We start from the raw sequence: 21,664 nt of genomic DNA on the forward strand, positions 1-21,664 counted from the left end.
CTTCCACTGGGACAATTGTTGCTTTGTCCCCCAAACACTTGTTGAATCATTGCAAGGGTCTCCGTAGCACTTTTCCCGAGATTCACACAGAATTTGATACACCCGCGCTATTCTGTTCACAGATCCAACGTAAGATCTCCACACACCAAACACAGAGTATTGCTGAAATCACTGTGGACACGCAACACTTCCTCCCAGCTGAATGCCACTCCGCACATTAACTCATCAGGCATGCAGCTCTCGTCACCTAGCGGTGCAAAGATCTACTACTACTACTTTCCACTCGGCAGTACCAGTCCTGAAAATTTTGGATTCCACCTGGTATTCAGGGAGACTATTTTATACGCCTGAGTCATGAGTACAGTGCAATCCCTCAGAACTGACTAAACAATCTTTTTCTCATTCCAAATACATTATGTTCGCAGAATGGATATCTTTTTCGTGACCATCAGACGTTTCGTCTTTCGAGTTATGGTGCGTGATTTTCTTACGCATCCCATTGACGCTAGGTTGGACTCTGGTTCTGCGCCGTTCGCTGATCAGATACATCCCGGTAGACGGTAGTGCCGCTTGAGGCTGTCTGATTTCACTTTCACTGTTGGTACCTGCTTGTATGATGACACCAGGGCCCGCCCCTTGTTTTATTTGGACTGGGGTTGGGCTCTCGTCAGTGTGTTGACCACCATTGCCTGTATTGTTGTCCTTAGTAAGAGATGTGATTTCTTGTGGTTGTGCTTGGTTTCATGACGCAAAAGGATGCGGTCGGCGCGGCGTCAACATTGCCGGAGGTTGTTGTGATACAAGAACTGCCTGCCTGTCGTTCGGTGTGACGTCAGCAGGTGCTATCTCTACTGCTGCTATTGTTTTCTGAGAAACAATCGTTTCAGGCACTGTCTTCGGACGTTCATGATGCACAATTTTTCCCAGTTCGGGTGCCTCGTCGTCTGTGCTGTTTTCTTCACATGTTCGACGCCTCTCGTTGTTAAACGGTTGCACTTCAATTGAGGGTATAGACGTTGCTGCTGCCGGCTTGGTACCTAATGGTGGAAACTCTACTGCTGGCAGATTTGTTTCCTGTGGTAACTCGTCACTAGTACTAGGCCCTTCCGTATCAAGTATTCTGTTTTGTTTCACAAGATCGGCTAAACTCAACTTTCCACGTTGTTCTAACGTATTTTTTTAAACGAACACCCATTTTGGACAATTCGTTTTAACCTGTGCACTCTCGTTACAAATGAAACAGGTGCCTATTTACGTGCGCCTGTACCCACAAACAATGAGATGAGAGGGGATATTCTGCCTGGTATGCATTTCTACGGAACTGATGCCGCTAAAACACTGTAACCGATGGTGGCTCGAAGACCGTTCATTGCGGATATATTTCACTTCCCCATCCTTTGTTAAAACCTTTTTAGATAACAATTCTGAACTTCAGGTGGCAGGCTAAACACACACACATTAGTATACTCAATACCAGCATTGTAAATGAGAACGCTAATCATCTAGGCGTCACGGTGACGGAAGGCCGCGTCCCCCACCCCCAACCCGCTCCCTTGTTTAAGCAGAATCCTTTCGATTATCACTTGATTATACAGTTTCACGAAGAAACAGCAGAGTTCTGTGTCAAAATATGCAGTGTGAACTTGATCTGACGTTATACCAATAACTTCAGCGATCCAATCGTGCAACTTGGTTGGACGTTTCCCTGTAGGCTTCTCAAACCCAAAACACAGTGTGAATTTCCTCGGAAACATTCTGGAGGTCATGACGACAAAAAAAGCGGACAGAACACGGAACGAAACAAAACTCTAACCAAGTGTACGATGAATAGACACACAACGTTGACCCAACACAAACTAACGATTAATAGTCGCGGCTTGCAAAAACTACGCACAGATACATCAGTTACGTAGGGGAGAATGGGGCAAATTGAACCATAAAAAATATTTCTCCGTGTTACTCATCCAATAATTTTATTACAGAGTGGTGATTTACAGATGTTACGGTTTAATCATTCAAGTATCAAATGGCCTTATATTATTGCATTGTCATTAACTTTTTTTTTAGCTGCATGCCTTTGAAGAAAATTTGGCAAATGGTTCATTGTGCCCCACATGTGGGGTACAATGAACAAAAAGAGGAGTAGGGGAGCTTCTGTAAGTTTGGAAGGTAGGAGACGAGGTACTGGCAGAAGTAAAGTTGTGTAGAAGGGGCGTCAATCGTGCTTGGGTACCTCAGATAGTAGAGCACTTGCCCGCGAAAGGCACAGGTCGCGAGTTCGAATCACGGTTTGGCACACAGTTTTAATCAGCCAGGAAATTTCATATCAGCGCACACTCCGCTGCAGAGTGAAAATCTCATTCTGGATACAATGAACCTCAAAGGTTCATTGAAAGAACCTATTTATCACACAAAGTAAGCGTAAATATAATTTAAACATAATGTTTACATGTATTCCACGTGTGAATCATACAATTAAATCTGTAGGCACACAATCATGTAATTTATTTTAGAATTACCGAACATCAATGGACTGGAAGCTGATTCCAAATTTGAAATATGATTTTTGTCTCTTTGTCATACCACAGTAGCAGGTCGTCGGAGCACGAAAGTATGTTGCTAGCTGGAACAAAAGCTTCATCCTTTACTCGAGAAAAATAAAACGTCCCTCCCATTTTTTCACTGTTTCTCAAAAATGATACCTGATAGTCTACTACGTCATCCTTCAGTTTCAAAATCTTCCCCGAATAGTAAACTGGTGTTTTGTTTTTCAGTTCAAATTTGATCAAAACGAACTCATCTGTTTCTGGTAATTTGTCCAAGACTTCAAAGTTGTACTCAGATTCACCTGACACATCCACGTTGCATCGCTTTCTTCATAATGCGCCTCATTAATGTCGTCATCTGATTCCTGCTCATAAAGCTTCCCGTTGACCTTTTTTATTGGGATGTTTTGTGGGTTGCAACAAATCTTACTCCAGTGCATCAGTTGCAATTAAACTTCATCCTCTCTTACGTTTATTGCTCTTCTTTCTGTTCTCTGCTTTTGGATTTCCTCGAATTATTTCAGGAGAAACTCCATTAGGAAAAGCTGTTTGGGTGTTGAGCACTGCAGATGGTCCTGCTTGCTGCAGATCTTGTGACTGGCTGACATCGACTGAGGCTTGTCCTGCAGATTGTGCATCCTTGATGTGATGGAGAGAATTAACATCTGAAGTTGTTCTGTTTGCCTCCACGACCCTGTCTGTTACTTCGCTGACTATAAAGTCTTCGTCAGTGAAGATGTCTTCATCAAATGGAAATATTCCACATTTCTTGAAAGCCGAACATATATTAGTGGGTGTCATTGATCTGTCATGAGCAATTTTGACACATGCAGCTACATCATAAATAGTGAGAGCAGTGCCCTTCCTGTGTAGGAGTTTTGAATTTAATGCTGAGTAATAAGTTCCCTTGAATGAAGAGAACACTCCTACATCTAGAGGCTGCAGTTTGTTTGAGGTATGTGGGGGTTATAGTTAGCATAACTCCCCCCCCCCCCCCCCCCCCCCCAGTTTTTGCTACATCTATTACCTCAATTGACAGATGGCTTTCATGATTGTCTTTGCTACTACTGGATTTGTGGATGAAGTGTTTCACAACATCCACAAAAAGTTCGCTATTCGTCCAGCCAGTCTTTGTTGCCAACACTAAGGTGCCTGTTGGTGCATTATCTGTCATATGACCGAGCAAGGTGGCGCAGTGGTTAGCACACTGGACTCGCATTTGGGAGGATGACGGTTCAATCCCGCATCCGGCCATCCTGATTTAAGTTTTCCGTGATTTCCCTAAATCGCTTCTAGCAAATGCTGGGATGGTTCCTATGAAAGGGCATGGCCAACTTCCTTCCCCCTTCTTCCCTAATCCAATGGGACCAATGACTTCGATGTTTCGTCTCTTCCTCCAAACAACCCAACCACCCTATCATATGTTGTTTAAAATGTACTCGAGGAAAGATCATTTCTGGGGGCAGGAAAGTACCACCTCCACTGATTATGCAACAGGTGGTCACGAAGACACCACATTCTCCACTAGTAGCTTGAGAAATCTGTTTACTTCCCTTTTGTGCCACTACCTTTGGAAACCCATCTGGTACAGTTGAGGTACTGGTTTCATCCAGATTGAAAACCCTTGTACCATCAGTGAAAGTAGGGTATCTCCGGTAAAGGTCTTTCAAGTTTTTAAAGAAATTCGAAACAGTGTACCGATTAAAGGACATTGCTCTGGATAAGCTGCAGCCCTCTGGGGTTGAGATACTCCAACTGGGATTTTGTTTCATGAACCCATGGAACCAGTCTAAACCATCCATTCCCTCCACCCAGTTCTCAGGACATTTCAGACCATTTTTCAAAGTCAGCTCACTTGCTTAGCACCGGCATGTTTTAGTGTCAACACAAAGCATATCTTAGAAGAATGCAACAAATACTCCACTAATTCTTTCTCCTGGTCCACAGAAAATGCCTTACAATTGTCATAGTTTGGTATCAATCTTTCACTGGAACTATATTTAATGTTTTGAACATATCATCGAAGAGTAGGGTAAGGTATTGAATGAGATTTAGGTGCTTGGCGAACTGCCATGCCCTTATTAAAAACATTCATCCAGCTTCTTGCATAACATCGTGGTCAGTTTTACCTCTGTCCGTCTTCCTGCAGTATGAACAAACCATCTTCAAACCTGATAATATAAGACAGGACTGCTGAACATCTGTAATTTAAAAGCCATAAATACCTGCACATATGTTTTGACCCATGCTAAGGAAACAAAGTACAGAGCGCTTGTACTGGACAAGTAAAAGATTCCTGGGGCACAATGGATCACCCTGGGGCACAATGAACCATGGCTCATTGTGCCCCGGGAGAGCTTGGTTCAATGTGTCCCAACAGTACATATGTCAAAAAAAGTTCATGTGAGGTTATGTATGAACATTGTTAATATTTGAAGATCTATATCATTAAAATACAGTATTGATATTGTTAGAATGACTTACTTTCTCTAAATTTTGGTGACAAAGGATTGAACAAAATTCAATCTATCTACATCTCCAAAAATTACTTCACTGTCATGAAACTAATACACTCCTGGAAACTGAAATAAGAACACCGTGAATTCATTGTCCCAGGAAGGGGAAACTTTATTGACACATTCCTGGGGTCAGATACATCACATGATCACACTGTCAGAACCACAGGCACATAGACACAGGCAACAGAGCATGCACAATGTCGGCACTATACTCCATTCACCGAAACAAGAGACGTACTGTAAACACGGCAAGGCGCGTGATCACAGCGGTGCCGTCGAGGGGTGTACAAGGCAGGGGCGACAGAAATTAAAAAATGAAAGTCGTGTTTTTTATAATTTGGCACCTGAACATGATAAAGTGATCCGAGAACTACCTTCCGACACCTTTTTTACATTACATTAAAATTTATTGTCACTGAAAAAGAGAAATATTTAAGCTTTCAGGAAAAGTTGTTTTTTCGCGTTACTCTATATTTACCACGCCATATCTCCTAAACTGTGTGTCGCACAGCAAAATAATTTTATAATTGCCTTCAGTACTATATGTTGATGACGTCTGCAAATTTTCTGCCCAATAGAGTCAGTAATAGTGAAGTGATAAATTAAAATCTCACGTCTGATGCAGAACTTTTACCAAATCATCATCGGAAATATAGTAAGCGACAAACTTTTTCCCTTTAAATTTTTTTGTGGGGGTGTAAGCGAGAAAAATTTCAGAAAGGTTTGAATTTAATTTTGTAGTTTGTTCGAATGCGATGAGTGCAACCATTTGTCCAATATGAGCGATGCATTGTGCGGTTCGCAAGCGCGGCGCTCAGTCACTGTGGCCGTCTCAGTTGCAGATGTGAGCTCGTTAGTGGGTGTTGTACAGTGGCGATTTGAGGTTATCGTAAGTTCATCTGTAAAGACGCTTGAAAGACTGGTTGTTTATTATTAGAGTAAGTATATGCGTTTGTAGTCACGCTGAGGATTCACTGTTTATGTGCGCATCCAATAGCATCGCATGGTTTCTTATTTTATATATTCACTTATGTCATTAGCATCACATACGGCTGTCCTCATTATGTCAACCACGGATTCAGCGAGCGACGTCGACGTGTCAGTTCTGAGTCCACCAAAGAAACGAGCAAAGAAGAAATCATTAAGTTCTTCTGAGAAGTACATGGTGCTTAATGTGTATAAATCGGAACTCTTACATCCAGAACAGTCGATGAGTGACATTGTTTCGAAAACAGCTACAGCTACAGGTGTTGGACGTTCTTCGGTGTATAGTGTGATAAGTGAGTACAAGGCCATACACTCTTTTAAGTCTCCCAAGAAAGGAAAATTACGACACAAACTTTCTGAAAGTGTTGATGACTTCGATAGAAATGCGGTACGAAGGAAAGTCGTGAACGAAGATGCAGATATGGGAAATTTCGGAGAACTACATTTTATAAGTTATTTAGAGAAATGAATTTCTAATATGTCCGGCGTGGGCGCGATAGCATGCTAATAGACAGGGATGACATCATTTTATGGAGGCGGCGTTATCTTCTAACCATTAAACGGTTGAGAGATGAAGGCAGACCCATTTACTAGTTGGAGGAGACGTGGGTGAACGCAGGACATACCCGAAGTTACGTCTGGGTAGACGACACTATAAATTCCTCAAAACAAGCGTTTCTGTCCGAATTATCCACCGGAAGCAAGGGCCCATCAGGTAAAGGGAAACGTCTGATTATCGCACACATTGGCAGCAAAGCAGGGTTCGTTGAAGGATGTTTGTGGACTTTAGAATCCAAGAAAATTGAAGATTATCATGAGGAGATGTGCGCCGAAACCTTCGAGAAGTGGTTTCAAGATGTTCTTCCTCGGCTTCAGGAAAATGCAGTTATTGTTCTTGATAACGCGCCGTACCATTCTCGGAGAAAACAGAAAGTTCCCAATGCGAATTCCAATAAGCACAAAATATCAGAGTGGCAAAAATCTAAAAACATCGATTTCGAAGACGGTATGTTGAAGAAAGAACTTTTAGATATAGTTAAAAATCACAGAACAGCGCACAGCGAATACGCAATAGATGAAATGGCGAAGAATGCAGGGAAAACTTTTCTCAGAATTCCTACAAAATGCCGGAAGTTAAAGTACTGCTAGAAGAAGCAGTAAGAACAGTGACGGCAGAGGATTGGAACAAGTGTGTCCTCCATGTCGTTGAAAAAGTGGAAACTCAGAGGTGGAAATTAGACTGCATTATAGAGGAGAGAGAGGAGCGGTTTGTTATAAACCTCAATGAAAACAGTTCAAGTTTGCAGAGTGAACCTTGTTTCATCCTTTATCATTATTATTACTATTACTGCTATTGTTATTACAATTTACAATTAATTGTGTTTGAATGGAGCGTTTTGTTAGAAATCTGAATGAAAATAAATCTGCTTCGACAGAATGACTCAGTTTAGCATTATTTTAACATTATTGTTAAATTTATTTCGTACATTGTTGCCCAGGTTTCTCACGGTCCGCTGTGACAGCTCGGCAGCCAGCCGAACGCCGCCAGCTGCAAAACGAGGGTAGTCGCTCACATGACACTGTTTATGTTTCGTCCCAGCTCTCGGTGAATAGACTATAGTACAGTGTATATCCACCTTTCGCAGCAATGCAGGCTGCTATTCTCCCATGGAGACGATCGTAGAGATGCTGGATGTAGTCCTGTGGAACGGCTTGCCATGCCATTTCCACCTGGCGCCTCAGTTGGACCAGCGTTCGTGCTGGACGTGCAGACCGCGTGAGACGACGCTTCATCCAGTCCCAAACATGCTCAATGGGGGACAGATCCGGAGATCTTGCTGGCCAGGGTAGTTGACTTACACCTTCTAGAGCACGTTGGGTGGCACGGGATACATGCGGACGTGCATTGTCCTGTTGGAACAGCAAGTTCCCTTGCCGGTCTAGGAATGGTAGAACGATGGGTTTGATGATGGTTTGGATGTACCGTGCACTATTCAGTGTCCCCTCGACGATCACCAGTGGTGTACGGCCAGTGTAGGAGATCGCTCTCCACACCATGATGCCGGGTGTTGGCTCTGTGTGCCTCAGTCGTATGCAGTCCTGATTGTGGCAAAAGAGAATGACAACGTGTGCCTCGGTCGTATGCAGTCCTGATTGTGGCGCTCACCTGCACGGTGCCAAACACGCATGCGACCATCATTGGCACCAAGGCAGAAGCGACTCTCATCGCTGAAGACGACACGTCTCCATTCGTCCCTCCATTCACGCCTGTCGCGACACCACTAGAGGCGGGCTGCACGATGTTGGGGCGTGAGCGGAAGACGGCCTAACGGTGTGCGGGACCGTAGCCCAGCTTCATGGAGTCGGTTGCGAATGGTCCTCGTCGATACCCCAGGAGCAACAGTGTCCCTAATTTGCTGGGAAGTGGCGGTGCGGTCCCCTACGGCACTGCGTAGGATCCTACGGTCTTGGCGTGCATCCGTGCGTCGCTGCGGTCCGGTCCCAGGTCGACGGGCACGTGCACCTTCCGCCGACCACTGGCGGCAACATCGATGTACTGTGGAGACCTCACGCTCCACGTGTTGAGCAATTCGGCGGTACGTCCACTCGGCCTCCCGCATGCCCACTATACGCCCTCGCTTAAAGTCCGTCAATTGCACATATGGTTCACGTCCACGCTGTCGCGGCATGCTACCAGTGTTAAAGACTGCGATGGAGCTCCGTATGCCACGGCAAACTGGCTGACACTGACGGCGGCGGTGCACAAATGCTGCGCAGCTAGCGCCATTCGACGGCCAACACCGCGGTTCCTGGTGTGTCCGCTGTGCCGTGCGTGTGATCATTGCTTGTACAGCCCTCTCGCAGTGTCCGGAGCAAGTATGGTGGGTCTGACACACCGGTGTCAATGTGTTCTTTTTTCCATTTCCAGGAGTGTATATCACCAGTACAACAGTAATTGTGGGAACTAGATCCTGCAGAAAACAAATGGCAGTCAGTTGAGCAGTACTGACCACATATAATATAAAAAATAATTTACCACCTTATACTGAAATTATGCTACCTGATTCATTGTGCCCCATGGTTTAGAGTGCCCCACTTTCTACTAATACATGTGTAAAACCTATCTTGCGATTTTCTCAGAATTGCCAGAGTAGTGCACCTTACTACTTGCACACTATGTTGTTTTAATGGCCTACTGAAGGTGTACAAAGTTTGAAGTAAATCTGTGGTCCCAACGTTGTGGCCTCTCCTTGTGAGGCAGACACTGTGTATCCTGGCTTGTAGCTAAACATGTCTTCGCTGGAGTGTATGAATTCCAGCAGAACCTCAATGCTTTCAGTGTGGTTCAGAGTCCATGATGAGCTGTAGTTTCCCATTTAACTGCAAAGACAATTCAGCTCAGAAATTAGAGGAAGGCAAGGCATTACATACCATCTCCAGTAGGATTATGCCCAGTAAAGCACTGTGGTGTTCAAATCATTCTTCAAGTTGCTGACAGTTTTCTTTTTTACCTTTTAGTTTCAGATTGCAAAACCACTCTGAGATTTAACATGATTCATGTTATACTTTAATTCATTAAAATTAATCATAAGAAACTGCGTTATGTTTATGACCCTTTAGTAATTATAATTCAAAAAGTGTCCAGCAACACATGAGTTTCTATTTTTGGTAAACATGACATGTAAATAGTTTCTCTACATTAATGAGAAAACTTCAAGAGTGACAGCAACCAAAAAGGATATATATATATATATATATATATATATATATATATATATATATATATATATATATATATATAAAAAACAAAGATGATGAGACTTACCAAACAAAAGCGCTGGCAGGTCAATAGACACACAAACAAACACAAACATACACACAAAATTCAAGCTTTCGCAACAAACGGTTGCTTCATCAGGAAAGATGGAAGGAGAGGGAAAGACGAAAGGATGTGGGTTTTAAGGGAGAGGGTAAGGAGTCATTCCAATCCCGGGAGTGGGAAGACTTACCTTAGGGGGAAAAAAGGACAGGTATACACTCGCACACACAGACATATCCATCCGCATATACACAGACACAAGCAGACATTTGTAAAGGCAAAGAGTTTGGCCAGAGATGTCAGTCTAGGCGGAAGTACAGAGGCAAAGATGTTGTTGAAAGACAGGTGAGGTATGAGTGGCGGCAAATTGAAATTAGAAATTAGTGGAGATTGAGGCCTGGTGGATAGCGAGAAGAGTGGATATGCATGTCCAGGGCCTCGCTGCAATGGAGAACTTCCTTTCACGCCGATCACTTGCCACCCTACCTAAAACCTCTTTCCTCATTACCTTAGCCAGCTTCATCCTGACCCACAACTTCTTCACTTTCGAAGGCCAGACATACCAACAATTAAAGGGAACAGCCATGGGTACCAGGATGGCCCCCTCGTACGCCAACCTATTCATGGGTTGCTTAGAGGAAGCCTTCTTGGTTACCCAGGCCTGCCAACCCAAAGTTTGGTACAGATTTATTGATGACATTTTCATGATCTGGACTCACAGTGAAGAAGAACTCCAGAATTTCCTCTCCAACCTCAACTCCTTTGGTTCCATCAGATTCACCTGGTCCTACTCTAAATCCCATGCCACTTTCCTTGATGTTGACCTCCACCTGTCCAATGGCCAGCTTCACACGTCCGTCCACATCAAACCCACCAACAAGCAACAGTATCTCCATTATGACAGCTGCCACCCATTCCACATCAAACGGTCCCTTCCCTACAGCCTAGGTCTTCGGGGAAAACGAATCTGCTCCAGTCCGGAATCCTTGAACCATTACACCAATAACCTGAAAACAGCTTTCGCATCCCGCAACTACCCTTCCGACCTGATACAGAAGCAAATAACCAGGGCCACTTCCTCATCTCCTCAAACCCGGAACCTCCCACAGAAGAACCCCAAAAGTGCCCCACTTGTGACAGGATACTTTCCGGGACTGGATCAGACTCTGAATGTGGCTCTCCAGCAGGGATACGACTTCCTCAAATGCTGCCCTGAAATGAGATCCATCCTTCATGCAATCCTCCCCACTCCACCAAGAGTGTCTTTCCGCCGTCCACCTAACCTTTGTAACCTCTTAGTTCATCCCTATGAAATCCCCAAACCACCTTCCCTACCCTCTGGCTCCTACCCTTGTAACCACCCCCAGTGTAAAACCTGTCCCATGCACCCTCCCACCACCACCTACTCCAGTCCTGTAACCCAGAAGGAACTGTCCATCCGCATGAATGGACACAGGCAGACAGTGTTTGTTGGTAATGAGGATCACCCTGTGGCTAAACATGCCTTGGTGCATGGCCAGCACATCTTGGCACAGTGTTACACCGTCCGGGTTATCTGGATACTTCCCACTAACACCAACCTGTCAGAACTCCGGAGATGAGAACTTGGCCTTCAGCATATCCTCTCTTCTCGCTATCCACCAGGCCTCAATCTCCGCTAATTTCTAATTTCAATTTGCCGCCGCTCATACCTCACCTGTCTTTCAACAACATCTTTGCCTCTGTACTTCCGCCTCGACTGACATCTCTGCCCATACTCTTTGCCTTTACAAATGTCTGCTTGTGTCTGTGTATATGCGGATGGATATGTGTGTGTGTGCAAGTGTATACCTGTCCTTTTTTCCCCCTAAGGTAAGTCTTTCCGCTCCCAGGATTGGAATGACTCCTTACCCTCTCCCTTAAAACCCACATCCTTTCGTCTTTCCCTCTCCTTCCCTCTTTCCTGACGAAGCAACCGTTTGTTGCGAAAGCTTGAATTTTGTGTGTATGTTTGTGTTTGTTTGTGTGTCTATCGACCTTCCAGCACTTTTGTTTGGTAAGTCTCATCATCTTTCTTTTTAGATATATTTTTTTTCCACGTGGAATGTTTCCCTCTATTATATATATATAGTAGCAACAGCAATATTCTTATATGCACACTGATATACAAAATTCATAGAAAAAAAGAGGATGTTTTCAATGTCATTAGTCATACAGACTAATATGGGATCACTCTATTGAATAAGTATATAAGATTACACTTTAGAAAATGAGAAAGGAACTCTTCCATTTAAAAAATAGCTCCCTTCAGGTACCCACATCCCCATTCATCTGTTGACAATGAATACTGTATGAAATACTTGTCATGCAGTAAATATTTAGGTTAATTCTATGTGCCATGGCAAAAACAAAACTGTAAATATCTGCCAAAATACCAGAGAAAATGATCTTGATGACTCTTAGAAGAAACACCCAGTAAGTATGTTTGGAATTGTGATTAGGAATCCAAATTCCACATACAGTACTTAATCTGTACAAATGTTCTGAAGACTGGACCTATGAAGGTCACCCAACCAGTCTAAGGGGGTTATTTATCTTTTTTTCTTTTTGCTATTTATGATTTTTTTCTCAATTAAATTTTCATCTATAATGCCCAACAATAAACTGTTGCTGGATAATATCACTGTTTCAGCAAAGGTTGTTTGTTCCTGTAAAATATGTTGATTGACAAGCTCTTACACACTGCTTCTGAACAGTTAATGACAAGCCTGGGATAGATATTACGTATTGGCTGCAGGATGCTGCTGCAGTGGTCCAAGACAGGACCACTCTCTGGCTCCAGTCTCCAGCTAGGCATGACGTGAACTCTCTCTTTTTTATTCTTTGGACTTCGTTCTGTCACTAAAATTACATCCTTCTAAGATCACCTTGACTAATTAGTGGTCTGACATACTGACTCGGACATGTGCACTTGTATTCTGTAATCAAGACTATATCAGATGTTGATCAAAGGGACTCTTTCCATACAATAAATATTTCCTGTCAGACACTCACATCCCCATTCATCCTGGATAGGATCACTGCACAGATATAGTCTGGTGTCGCAAGTGGGATCCCTCCCCTTTTGGTCTAAAAATGAGGCCATAATTTTCATGATAATATTTGCCTTGTGTTAGGCAACAAAATCTAGCAGAGACCAGTGAGAAGTACTCACAGCCCTGACTTGGTATGCAGCACATCACTGCTACCTGCTCATACACTGCTGGAGTGAACACATTCCCTGCTGCTGCCAAAACCTCAGCCAAACACTGCTGCCTAAGACAGCACAGCTACACATTCGATATCAGCCATGAGGTTCCTCCTCTCAGCATTTGGTCTGATAGCATCTTGTGGCACAGACATCATCTCAGTAATTGTTGCTAAGGCACAGCTTTAGAACTGCTGACCTACCCAATTGGTGTGTATCAGATGCAGCAGCCATCTGATAAGAAAGCAATAATTTTATGTTGATGCATTTTTCACATGCTGAGTCCAAGGGAGAACTCTTAATATCCTTGCACATTTATGTTTAAATTTTTCTGTACAGGTCTTGTCATTAACTTTAGTGGATGAAATACTGACTGCTTGCTGCAAATGAAAGTTATTACACAGGCAAATAGTAGGGATCGACTTCTGACTTTGCTGACTCAGAAAGCAGCCCTTGTTATTAAGAACATGGCACTGATGAAACATATGCTAACTAAACAAGGGCCACTATCTGATGCAAAGTAGACTTAAGCATTCTGGCAACCAATAATTCTATTACACAAGCTGCACTTCCTTTTCCTCTATTGCAGTCAAAAGTGATTGATAGCTTTCCTGCTGTTAATTTCACACCTCCATTCTAGGGCAAGAAATGTGAAAATATCATTACATTTATGCAAAACATGCAGAATGTCAAATGTGTTGTTGGTGTGACTGGTTTCCATTGTATACTGCATGTCTAAAATTAACTGGAGATGCAAGGTCTAGACTCAGCATAAACAATACATTATGCCAGGGATCTTGATGTTTTTGTCAAGTGGTCAACCAAACAATTTTCTGATAAAAAGGATTTTCAGTTTTTTGCTGGGACAACCTGTCTACCCTCTATCAGTAGAACTTTTGCCAACCACATCTGCTCTGTTTTGTGCCATACCTAGTTTTGTACAGTCCCTATGTGTTGAGGTCACATGAAAGGGGGAACTGAGTGCATGTTGGAGAGGCAGAGATGAGAGCTGTTGACATGTTTACCAAGGGAATAAATCTGCAAATTAGCAGAGAAATAAAATTTGCATCACACTCTCATATTTATAATACACACATTCACACATTGCACTGCTGAGGGAAGAAGCTACTCATCTTGTCTCGTCCTCTTCTCAAGGGAATGATTCCCATCATCTCTGCACCATGGAGACAAATTGTAGTCATTGTAAGATCCCCAGATACACAGCCAATAGGTGTCATCACCCCCTGCTGTTCTCACTGTACAGAGATCGGTCACTTAAATACCAGCTTCAACCATTCAGCATGCACTAAACAGAAGCCACAGCAGATTTTGAGGGCACAGAGGTAACAGGAAACAGTATAAGATCAGGTGTGCACACTGCTATGAGCTCCCAATAAAATCAGTTATTTTCATTGGTGTTGAAAGGTTAACAGGGTGGTAAACATGACTATGAAAGACAACATAAATAGGAAGCCAGTCAGGAGGGTTCAGGTGAGGTTATAACTTTTAGCCCTTGGTGAAAAATGGCACTGAGAACTTGACTTGTCAAGATGGAGATTGGTGAAGGAAACTATGATTTTTATCTGGAAATGCTTAGGAAAAGAGGACAGGATTTTGATGGTAATCATGGGAATGATTTTCTGTGCCTGTTTTAGGGAGTTGTGGACTTTGTCACAAACATTTTGACTCAATGACTCAGTGCACTAATGTGACAGTGATGACACATCTAACTATGGAAAATTTGAGACGTACACGTTCATCAACGTCTTTTTCTATGTTACCTTGTCATTCCACAAATCTTTTTTTCTTTTGCCTTTTATTGTATCATGAGTGTTTTCAGTGCCTTCCTTCATAGCAAACTCAACTGGCTAGTCAGACTATGCTCCATATTCTGTGCTCGGCAGCCACAGATAAATTGATGAACCCAGAAATAAATTTCCTGAATATCATACTGAGTCCATATGAAGTTCAGTCAGTTCACTTTCAATATGTGTGTGTAAAATTTTTTCTGTTAAAATATTGAATACATAAACATGTTAATTGTATTTTTTCCTGAGGAAACCATTACTAACTGTAAAATTTAGATTGACACTCATCCAATAGATGTAGCAGTTTCAGAGAGAACAGGGTATCTCAATCAGATAAATTTATTATAAAACAGAACTGGAGTCTCCCCTTGCCTGGCAGAGTAATTATATTATGTTCTCAAAAATTTACAGTTATGTTACAAGCTTTCATAGTATGAAATGAAACCTTTAGTTCCTTCCATCACATTGTTGGAATGAAAAATTTAATAGTAATTAAATTTCTTTATAATGGTGCTCTGGATAACATCATTTTGACACATTTTAAATGGAAATAGATGAAATAATTTATAGAAAAATTTAACTGTTCCAGAAAAGACTTAATATAATCAGAGTCAATTATCATTATTCAACATTTGAAGAGTCATGTGTTACTAATTTACATAAGTCACTGATATCTAACTCACATTTCACAACATTGATAGAGATAGGAAAAAAGAAACAAGGTCCAGCTACTAGTGCTGTTTAGTTTACTTATTTGCAAGTTCCATGTATCGTACTAAAGATCCTCCCTGTAGAATGAATCAGTTACTTTACAGTTATGTACATTTTTCAGTAAAAAGTATGTCAACTTGCTGGCCACATACATTGTTTCCACATACCATGTCTCCGCAGTATCGTTTCTTTCAGGAGTGCTAGTTCTGCAAGATTCGCAGGAGAGCTTCTGTAAAGTTTGGAAGGTAGGAGACGAGGTACTGGCAGAAGTAAAGTTGTGAGGACGGGGCATTAGTTGTGCTTGGGTAGCTCAGTTGGTAGAGCACTTACCCATGAAAGGCAAAGGTCCTGAGTTTGAGTCTCAGTCAGGCAAACAGTTTTAATCTGCCATGAAGTTTCTTTAAAGGAGTTACCAAGAAGGTCTGATTTCAGTTGGGCTTGCATTTTAACATTAGATAGCTCCCTTTTGTGTTATACAATGATATTATGTCAGTTGCTAACAGCTGCAAAAACTGTTTGAAATTTTCAATTATTTCTAAACTTTACAGCTTACAGAGTGTGTTGTTATCAGTTTATGTTGCTTTCTTTTTAATGACAATAGTAATCTAATTAAACTTTTGTTCAATGGAAACCTATTTTAACTGCAAGATTTAATGTGAGTATCTTACAATGTGGATGTAACTGTTTCAGGAAAAGTGTATAAAATAAGGGAAAGGAAACCACGTAACTGACAGTGGATCAATGTGGGGGGCACAGAAATATGTAACAGAAAACAGCATTCACACTATCTTTAGACTAGTGTTGGCTCTTTTTTCTAGTCGAAGTACATATATTCACACACACACACACACACACACACACACACACACACACACACAATCATAGTCACCTGAAAGCATACGCCTGTGGCCATGGCAAAACTTTTTTTTTCCAGGAAGAGAAATGACTCAAGCATGGGATCAAGGTTCAGTGATGATCTGGGCAAGTTGTGTAGCAGAACACTGGCCTAGTCCCAGGGGCAGCGACAAATTGGACTGTATTTATCACAACATGGCCGAGCACTGTGCTCTTTAGTGTAGTCTACAGTGCTGGTGTTGTCCTGCTGCACATTTTCATGGAGCCACGCAAGTGCTTGCCCAGCTGCATGCACTGTTGCCTTCCATTCTGAGCTGGTTACCTTCAGTGGGTATGTCTCACCAGGGTCATTCTTGAGGTTAAACACAAGTGGAGACGAAATATGTGATACTGAAGGACCAGTGCGGCCACCACATTCTGGGGAGCCACCTGTACAAATGGATAATGAAATGTTGGCATAAGGTCAGCTACTAGTTTTCACAGAAGCAATTTTGAACAATAACCACAAGAAAAAATCAAAACAATGCAAAAGATTATAAGCAAATTAATTCTGCACCTACAAACAACCAACAGTTTGACAATGTTTAAATTTTAGAAAGCAGTATGTGTATGAAGCCTGATGCAAAAATTATGGTAGCTTCTCAATGTGTGCGACAAAGTGAGCAAAATGGCACATTGTAACAGCAAAACTAAAGGCATTCCTATAAATATTTTTTTTAACCAATACAAATATAAGTTTTGAAAACCATTTGGCGAGTAAACTTAAAAGAAAAACTGTAAATGTTCAATGAATTTTCTTCCTCCCTACAAAATGGATTATACAGCTGTGGACCCAATCCAAGTATCCATCACGTGGAAACACATCAGCAGTATTTAAAAACTGATTAAATATCACATGCTGATTCAACATACACAGTCACTAAATTATTACCTCAGTTATGGTCACCTCACTAACCAGCAGAATCAACTAAATGGCTGCAAGACAGCATTACAAATTATTAAGTTGACTTGGAGCATAGCAACAGTATAGCAAATAGCAGTAAGTATACTATCTTCTCACATGCTACCACAGATAGTGCAGAGCAAGAGGCATTCCTATAAACTACTAGCAACAGTGTGTCTTGAGACTAAAGTTGGCACAATTTTGCTTCATCACATGGTGAGTGTTGAAATTATCTGTGCTTATTTTATGATTTTGCTTATGGTGTTGTATATGAATGGTGTGTACTTGAAAGTTGCAGTGATTTGGTCATGGTAGGGGTTCTTGTTACTTTTATCAAAAGGAAATTCACTCCAGAAACCTGTAAAATTATGAGACAGCATTGCTGGCTGGTGCTTACCATCAGAAGATGATATATTTAATACTGCCAGTACATCTACATTCATCTACATCTACATCTACATTTATACTCCGCAAGCCACCCAACGGTGTGTGGCGGAGGGCACTTTACGTGCCACTGTCATTACCTCCCTTTCCTGTTCCAGTCGCGTATGGTTCGCGGGAAGAACGACTGTCTGAAAGCCTCCATGCGCGCTCTAATCTCTCTAATTTTACATTCATGATCTCCTCAGGAGGTATAAGTAGGGGGAAGCAATATATTCAATACCTCATCCAGAAACGCACCCTCTCGAAACCTGACGAGCAAGCTACACCGCGATGCTGAGCGCCTCTCTTGCAGAGTCTGCCACTTGAGTTTGTTAAACATCTGCGTAACGCTATCACGGTTACCAAATAACCCTGTGACGAAACGCACCGCTCTTCTTTGGATCTTCTCTATCTCCTACGTCAACCCGATCTGGTAGGGATCCCACACTGATGAGCAATACTCAAGTATAGGTCGAACGAGTGTTTTGTAAGCCACCTCCTTTGTTGATGGACTACATTTTCTAAGGACTCTCTCAATGAATCTCAACCTGGTACTCGCCTTACCAACAATTAATTTTATATGATCATTCCACTTCAAATCGTTCCGCACGCATACTCCCAGATATTTTACAGAAGTAACTGCTACCAGTGTTTGTACCGCTATCATATAATCATACAATAAAGGATCCTTCTTTCTATGTATTTGCAGTACATTACATTTGTCTATGTTAAGGGTCAGTTGCCACTCCCTGCACCAAGTGCCTATCCGCTGCAGATCTTCCTGCATTTCGCAGGAAGAGTACGTGGCACTAACCTAGCTTTCATATTTGTTAATTCCTTCCTTTGGAAGGAGAGAAGGGAAGATAGGGAAGGATAATAGGAAGGGCAGGTAGCTCAGTTCTCAGGATGAGAGGGATGCACTGGTATTGGGGACAAGGGGAGGTTCTTCTCCCAAAAACTATCTCATCTGTATGACAACAGATGCTTGCTGGGGTTAGTTCATTCAGTCCACACATTTGTTATTTAAATTTAGGTTCATGAATGAGTTTGTGTTATATGACTGCTATAATATCATATATTTGGTGGAATCAGTGAAATCAGCTCATTTTGTGGGCATTTGAAGGATTTAAGAGTTTCTCTAATTAAAATCTACTGTGCTTGGTATCAGCCTGATGAAACAACAAAACATGGAACAACAGGTACAGGCACTAAGGGGAGCTGAAGATGAGGCAAACATTAGGATTTTGGCAACAGGTACATACAAATTCACTCCCACACAACCAAAATGAATGACAGCATCAAATACACTTAGTAAAATTAATATTTTAATTTTCTGAAAATTTGTCGCCTGTGAAAGACAGCAATATGTGAACCTTGTTAGTACCTGTTGTAAAAACAAAGATGTTAATGTTTTTGAAACCATTACATTACAATGGAACAATGTAAAAAAGCTTTCTTGTGATTAAGTCTCATAGATGATTAGGTCTTGTTGGAAGTTAGGTCTTTTTTGATCATTGTCGCTGGGCTGTATTATTAAATGTGAGTCTAATTTACATGTGTAGACTGAATGTCCATTAAAGTATAAAAAAATATGTTGTTACATTAAGAATATGTTATTTGATGAACCTCTTCCATCTTAGATAAAAAGAAAATTAAATGGCATTTGGTGCGAGTGAGATAATTAAGTACAGAAGCTTTTCATTTGGTTCATGATTATTTCAAAAGCCAATTTGTGTGGAATTACTATTTGCATATTACATACATTAGAACCTGCAGTCATTTATTTTTCACAAAGTCCAATAACTTTTCTGAATGCAATTATTCTGAATGGAAATTTCATTTCTTTTCACAGTTAGTAAAATACCAAAAGAATTGTTTCCATGCTAACTGTGGATTGTAGCTATTTAGCATTATAAAGGAAATAAAAGTGAACAGTATTATTAAAGAATAGAAAATCCAGGATGGAATGTAACAATATAATGAAAAGGAAAGTTGCTATCAGACATGCGGAGTTGCAGAGGCACAACATAAAGACTGTCAGAAAGTCAGATTTCGGCCAACAACACCTATGCCAAAAATAGACAACATGCACACACACACACACACACACACACACACACACACACACACACACACACTCCTCTCTGCAGCCTGGCTCCAGCTGCCAGAGAGGAGGAGGAGACTAGTTTTCAACATTCCGTCGACAACGAGGTCATTAGAGACAGAGCACACACTTGGATTAGGGAAGGATGGGGAGGAAATCGGCCATGCCCTTTCAAAGGAACCATTCCAGCATTTGCCTGAAATGATTTAGGGAAATCACGTAAAACCTAAATCAGGACGCCCAGGAGCGGGTTTGAACCATCGTCCTCCTGAATGCGAGTTCCATGGCCTTACTGACCGCGAAAGCCTTTCTGTGACTCAGCAACTATACTTTTTCTTATCTTGAACAGTTTTATTATCATTCTTGACTTTTATGAAAGTAATTGAGATTAAACCAAAGGTATAATTTTACCCCAGTTCTCTTATCATGTTACCACCAAAGACAGATTCAGAATATAAAGTCAGTTTCTCTTCATCACAGGTGGCAACGTTATAGCAGCACTGTGAGGTCACCCTCTTAGCTGTGTGGGACTCAAGAGCTGGCATCTGGTGGTAGGGACCTTTGTTCAGTTTTAATCACATGGATTCATCTCCTGTAATCTGCCTAATGTGGTTTGCAGTTGCAGCCTGCTTGGCTGCCATATGGCCTAGTGACTTTCTCATGAACAAATATTTTCCAGCACCTGTTGGAAATAAACTCATAAAATGACTTGCAGGGAATGCTATTAGTATCAAAAAATCCTGCAATCTGCTCCTGAGGTTGATTGGCTATCAGATCTGAATGGTAACACAGTTCTGTAGAGCTCTTAGTAACTCGCTAAATTGGCATGTTAGCAGGCAGCCCTCCTGGATGTAGGAAGCAAATTGATGGGTCCTCTGGGTCAGAGATGTTGTCTAAAAGTGGTCAACATTTCTGGAACAAGAAGCTAGTGGCTCTTCATGATACACAATGATGTTTTTTGTCTATAGGATGCTTGTAAGAAATCAAAACTGCATTCTCAGATACAGTTGTGGAATTCTGATAATGTAGTCAATTTCCAGTTTTCAAGGCAAGTGTTGCAGTTTAGTGAACACGCACATACTTGGTAGGAAGAGGCCTCATATTGGTGTGTGGAGACATTAGTTAGCTGGAGGTGGTATTTAATGAGAGAAACAGACTTGCTGAGGGCTAACTGAAGACAATAAACTATATTTCTTTCCATGGAAATTGTAAGTTTGTTGAATTGTGTGACAACTGACCAACTGACTTTGAACATGCAGTGATAATTTTGACTATGTTTATCGCAGATGCTTGAGCACTGTGCTGTGTGTGGCACAATCTACAGTGCTGGTGCTGCCCTTCTGCTTACATTCATGCAGCTACGGAAGTGCCTACTCAGCTGCATCCATTGTTGACTTCCATTCTGTGTTAATTACCTTCCATGGGTATGTCCCACTGAGAAGATCCTTGAAGCTGAACACGAGTGAACATGAAACATGGGAGTAGAAGTAAATGAAAGGGAGGCAGTAGTTGAGAAGAGTGCGAGCAGGGTTGTAGCTTATCCCAATGTTATTCAGTCTGTACAATGAGTAATCAGTAAAGGAATCGAGAGAATTTTGGAAAAGGAATTAAACTTCAGGAGAAGAAACAAAGCTTTTAAGTGTTACTGTTGGCATTGTAATTCTGTGAGATGTAACATATTGTAATATTATAATATAATTTGTGATGTTTGTGATCTCTGTT

The 21,664-nt window shown here is 41.7% G+C and overlaps 2 protein-coding genes across 6 annotated transcripts in view; one reads left to right on the forward strand and one right to left on the reverse strand.

Moving 5' to 3' along the window:
- Positions 1–6,553: 6,553 nt before the first annotated feature.
- Positions 6,554–7,127, forward strand: LOC126157160 (uncharacterized). Its single transcript, XM_049916357.1, has 3 exons — positions 6,554–6,629; positions 6,672–7,058; positions 7,102–7,127. The coding sequence occupies exons 1-3, from the start codon at positions 6,554–6,556 to the stop codon at positions 7,125–7,127; spliced, it is 489 nt and encodes a 162-aa protein (XP_049772314.1).
- Positions 7,128–15,277: 8,150 nt separating this feature from the next.
- LOC126147433 (arylsulfatase G-like) overlaps positions 15,278–21,664 on the reverse strand; it is a 130,704-nt gene continuing 124,317 nt past the window's right edge. For all 5 annotated transcript variants that reach the window (XM_049915697.1, XM_049915692.1, XM_049915693.1 and 2 more), the window contains one exon: positions 15,278–16,901. In XM_049915697.1, coding sequence (XP_049771654.1) covers positions 16,624–16,901 — 278 coding nt within the window. In that variant the 3' untranslated portion in view covers positions 15,278–16,623. The remainder of the gene's footprint in view (positions 16,902–21,664) is intronic.

This window comes from Schistocerca cancellata, chromosome 2 (genome assembly GCF_023864275.1).
Source record: "Schistocerca cancellata isolate TAMUIC-IGC-003103 chromosome 2, iqSchCanc2.1, whole genome shotgun sequence".
NCBI lineage: Eukaryota > Metazoa > Arthropoda > Insecta > Orthoptera > Acrididae > Schistocerca > Schistocerca cancellata.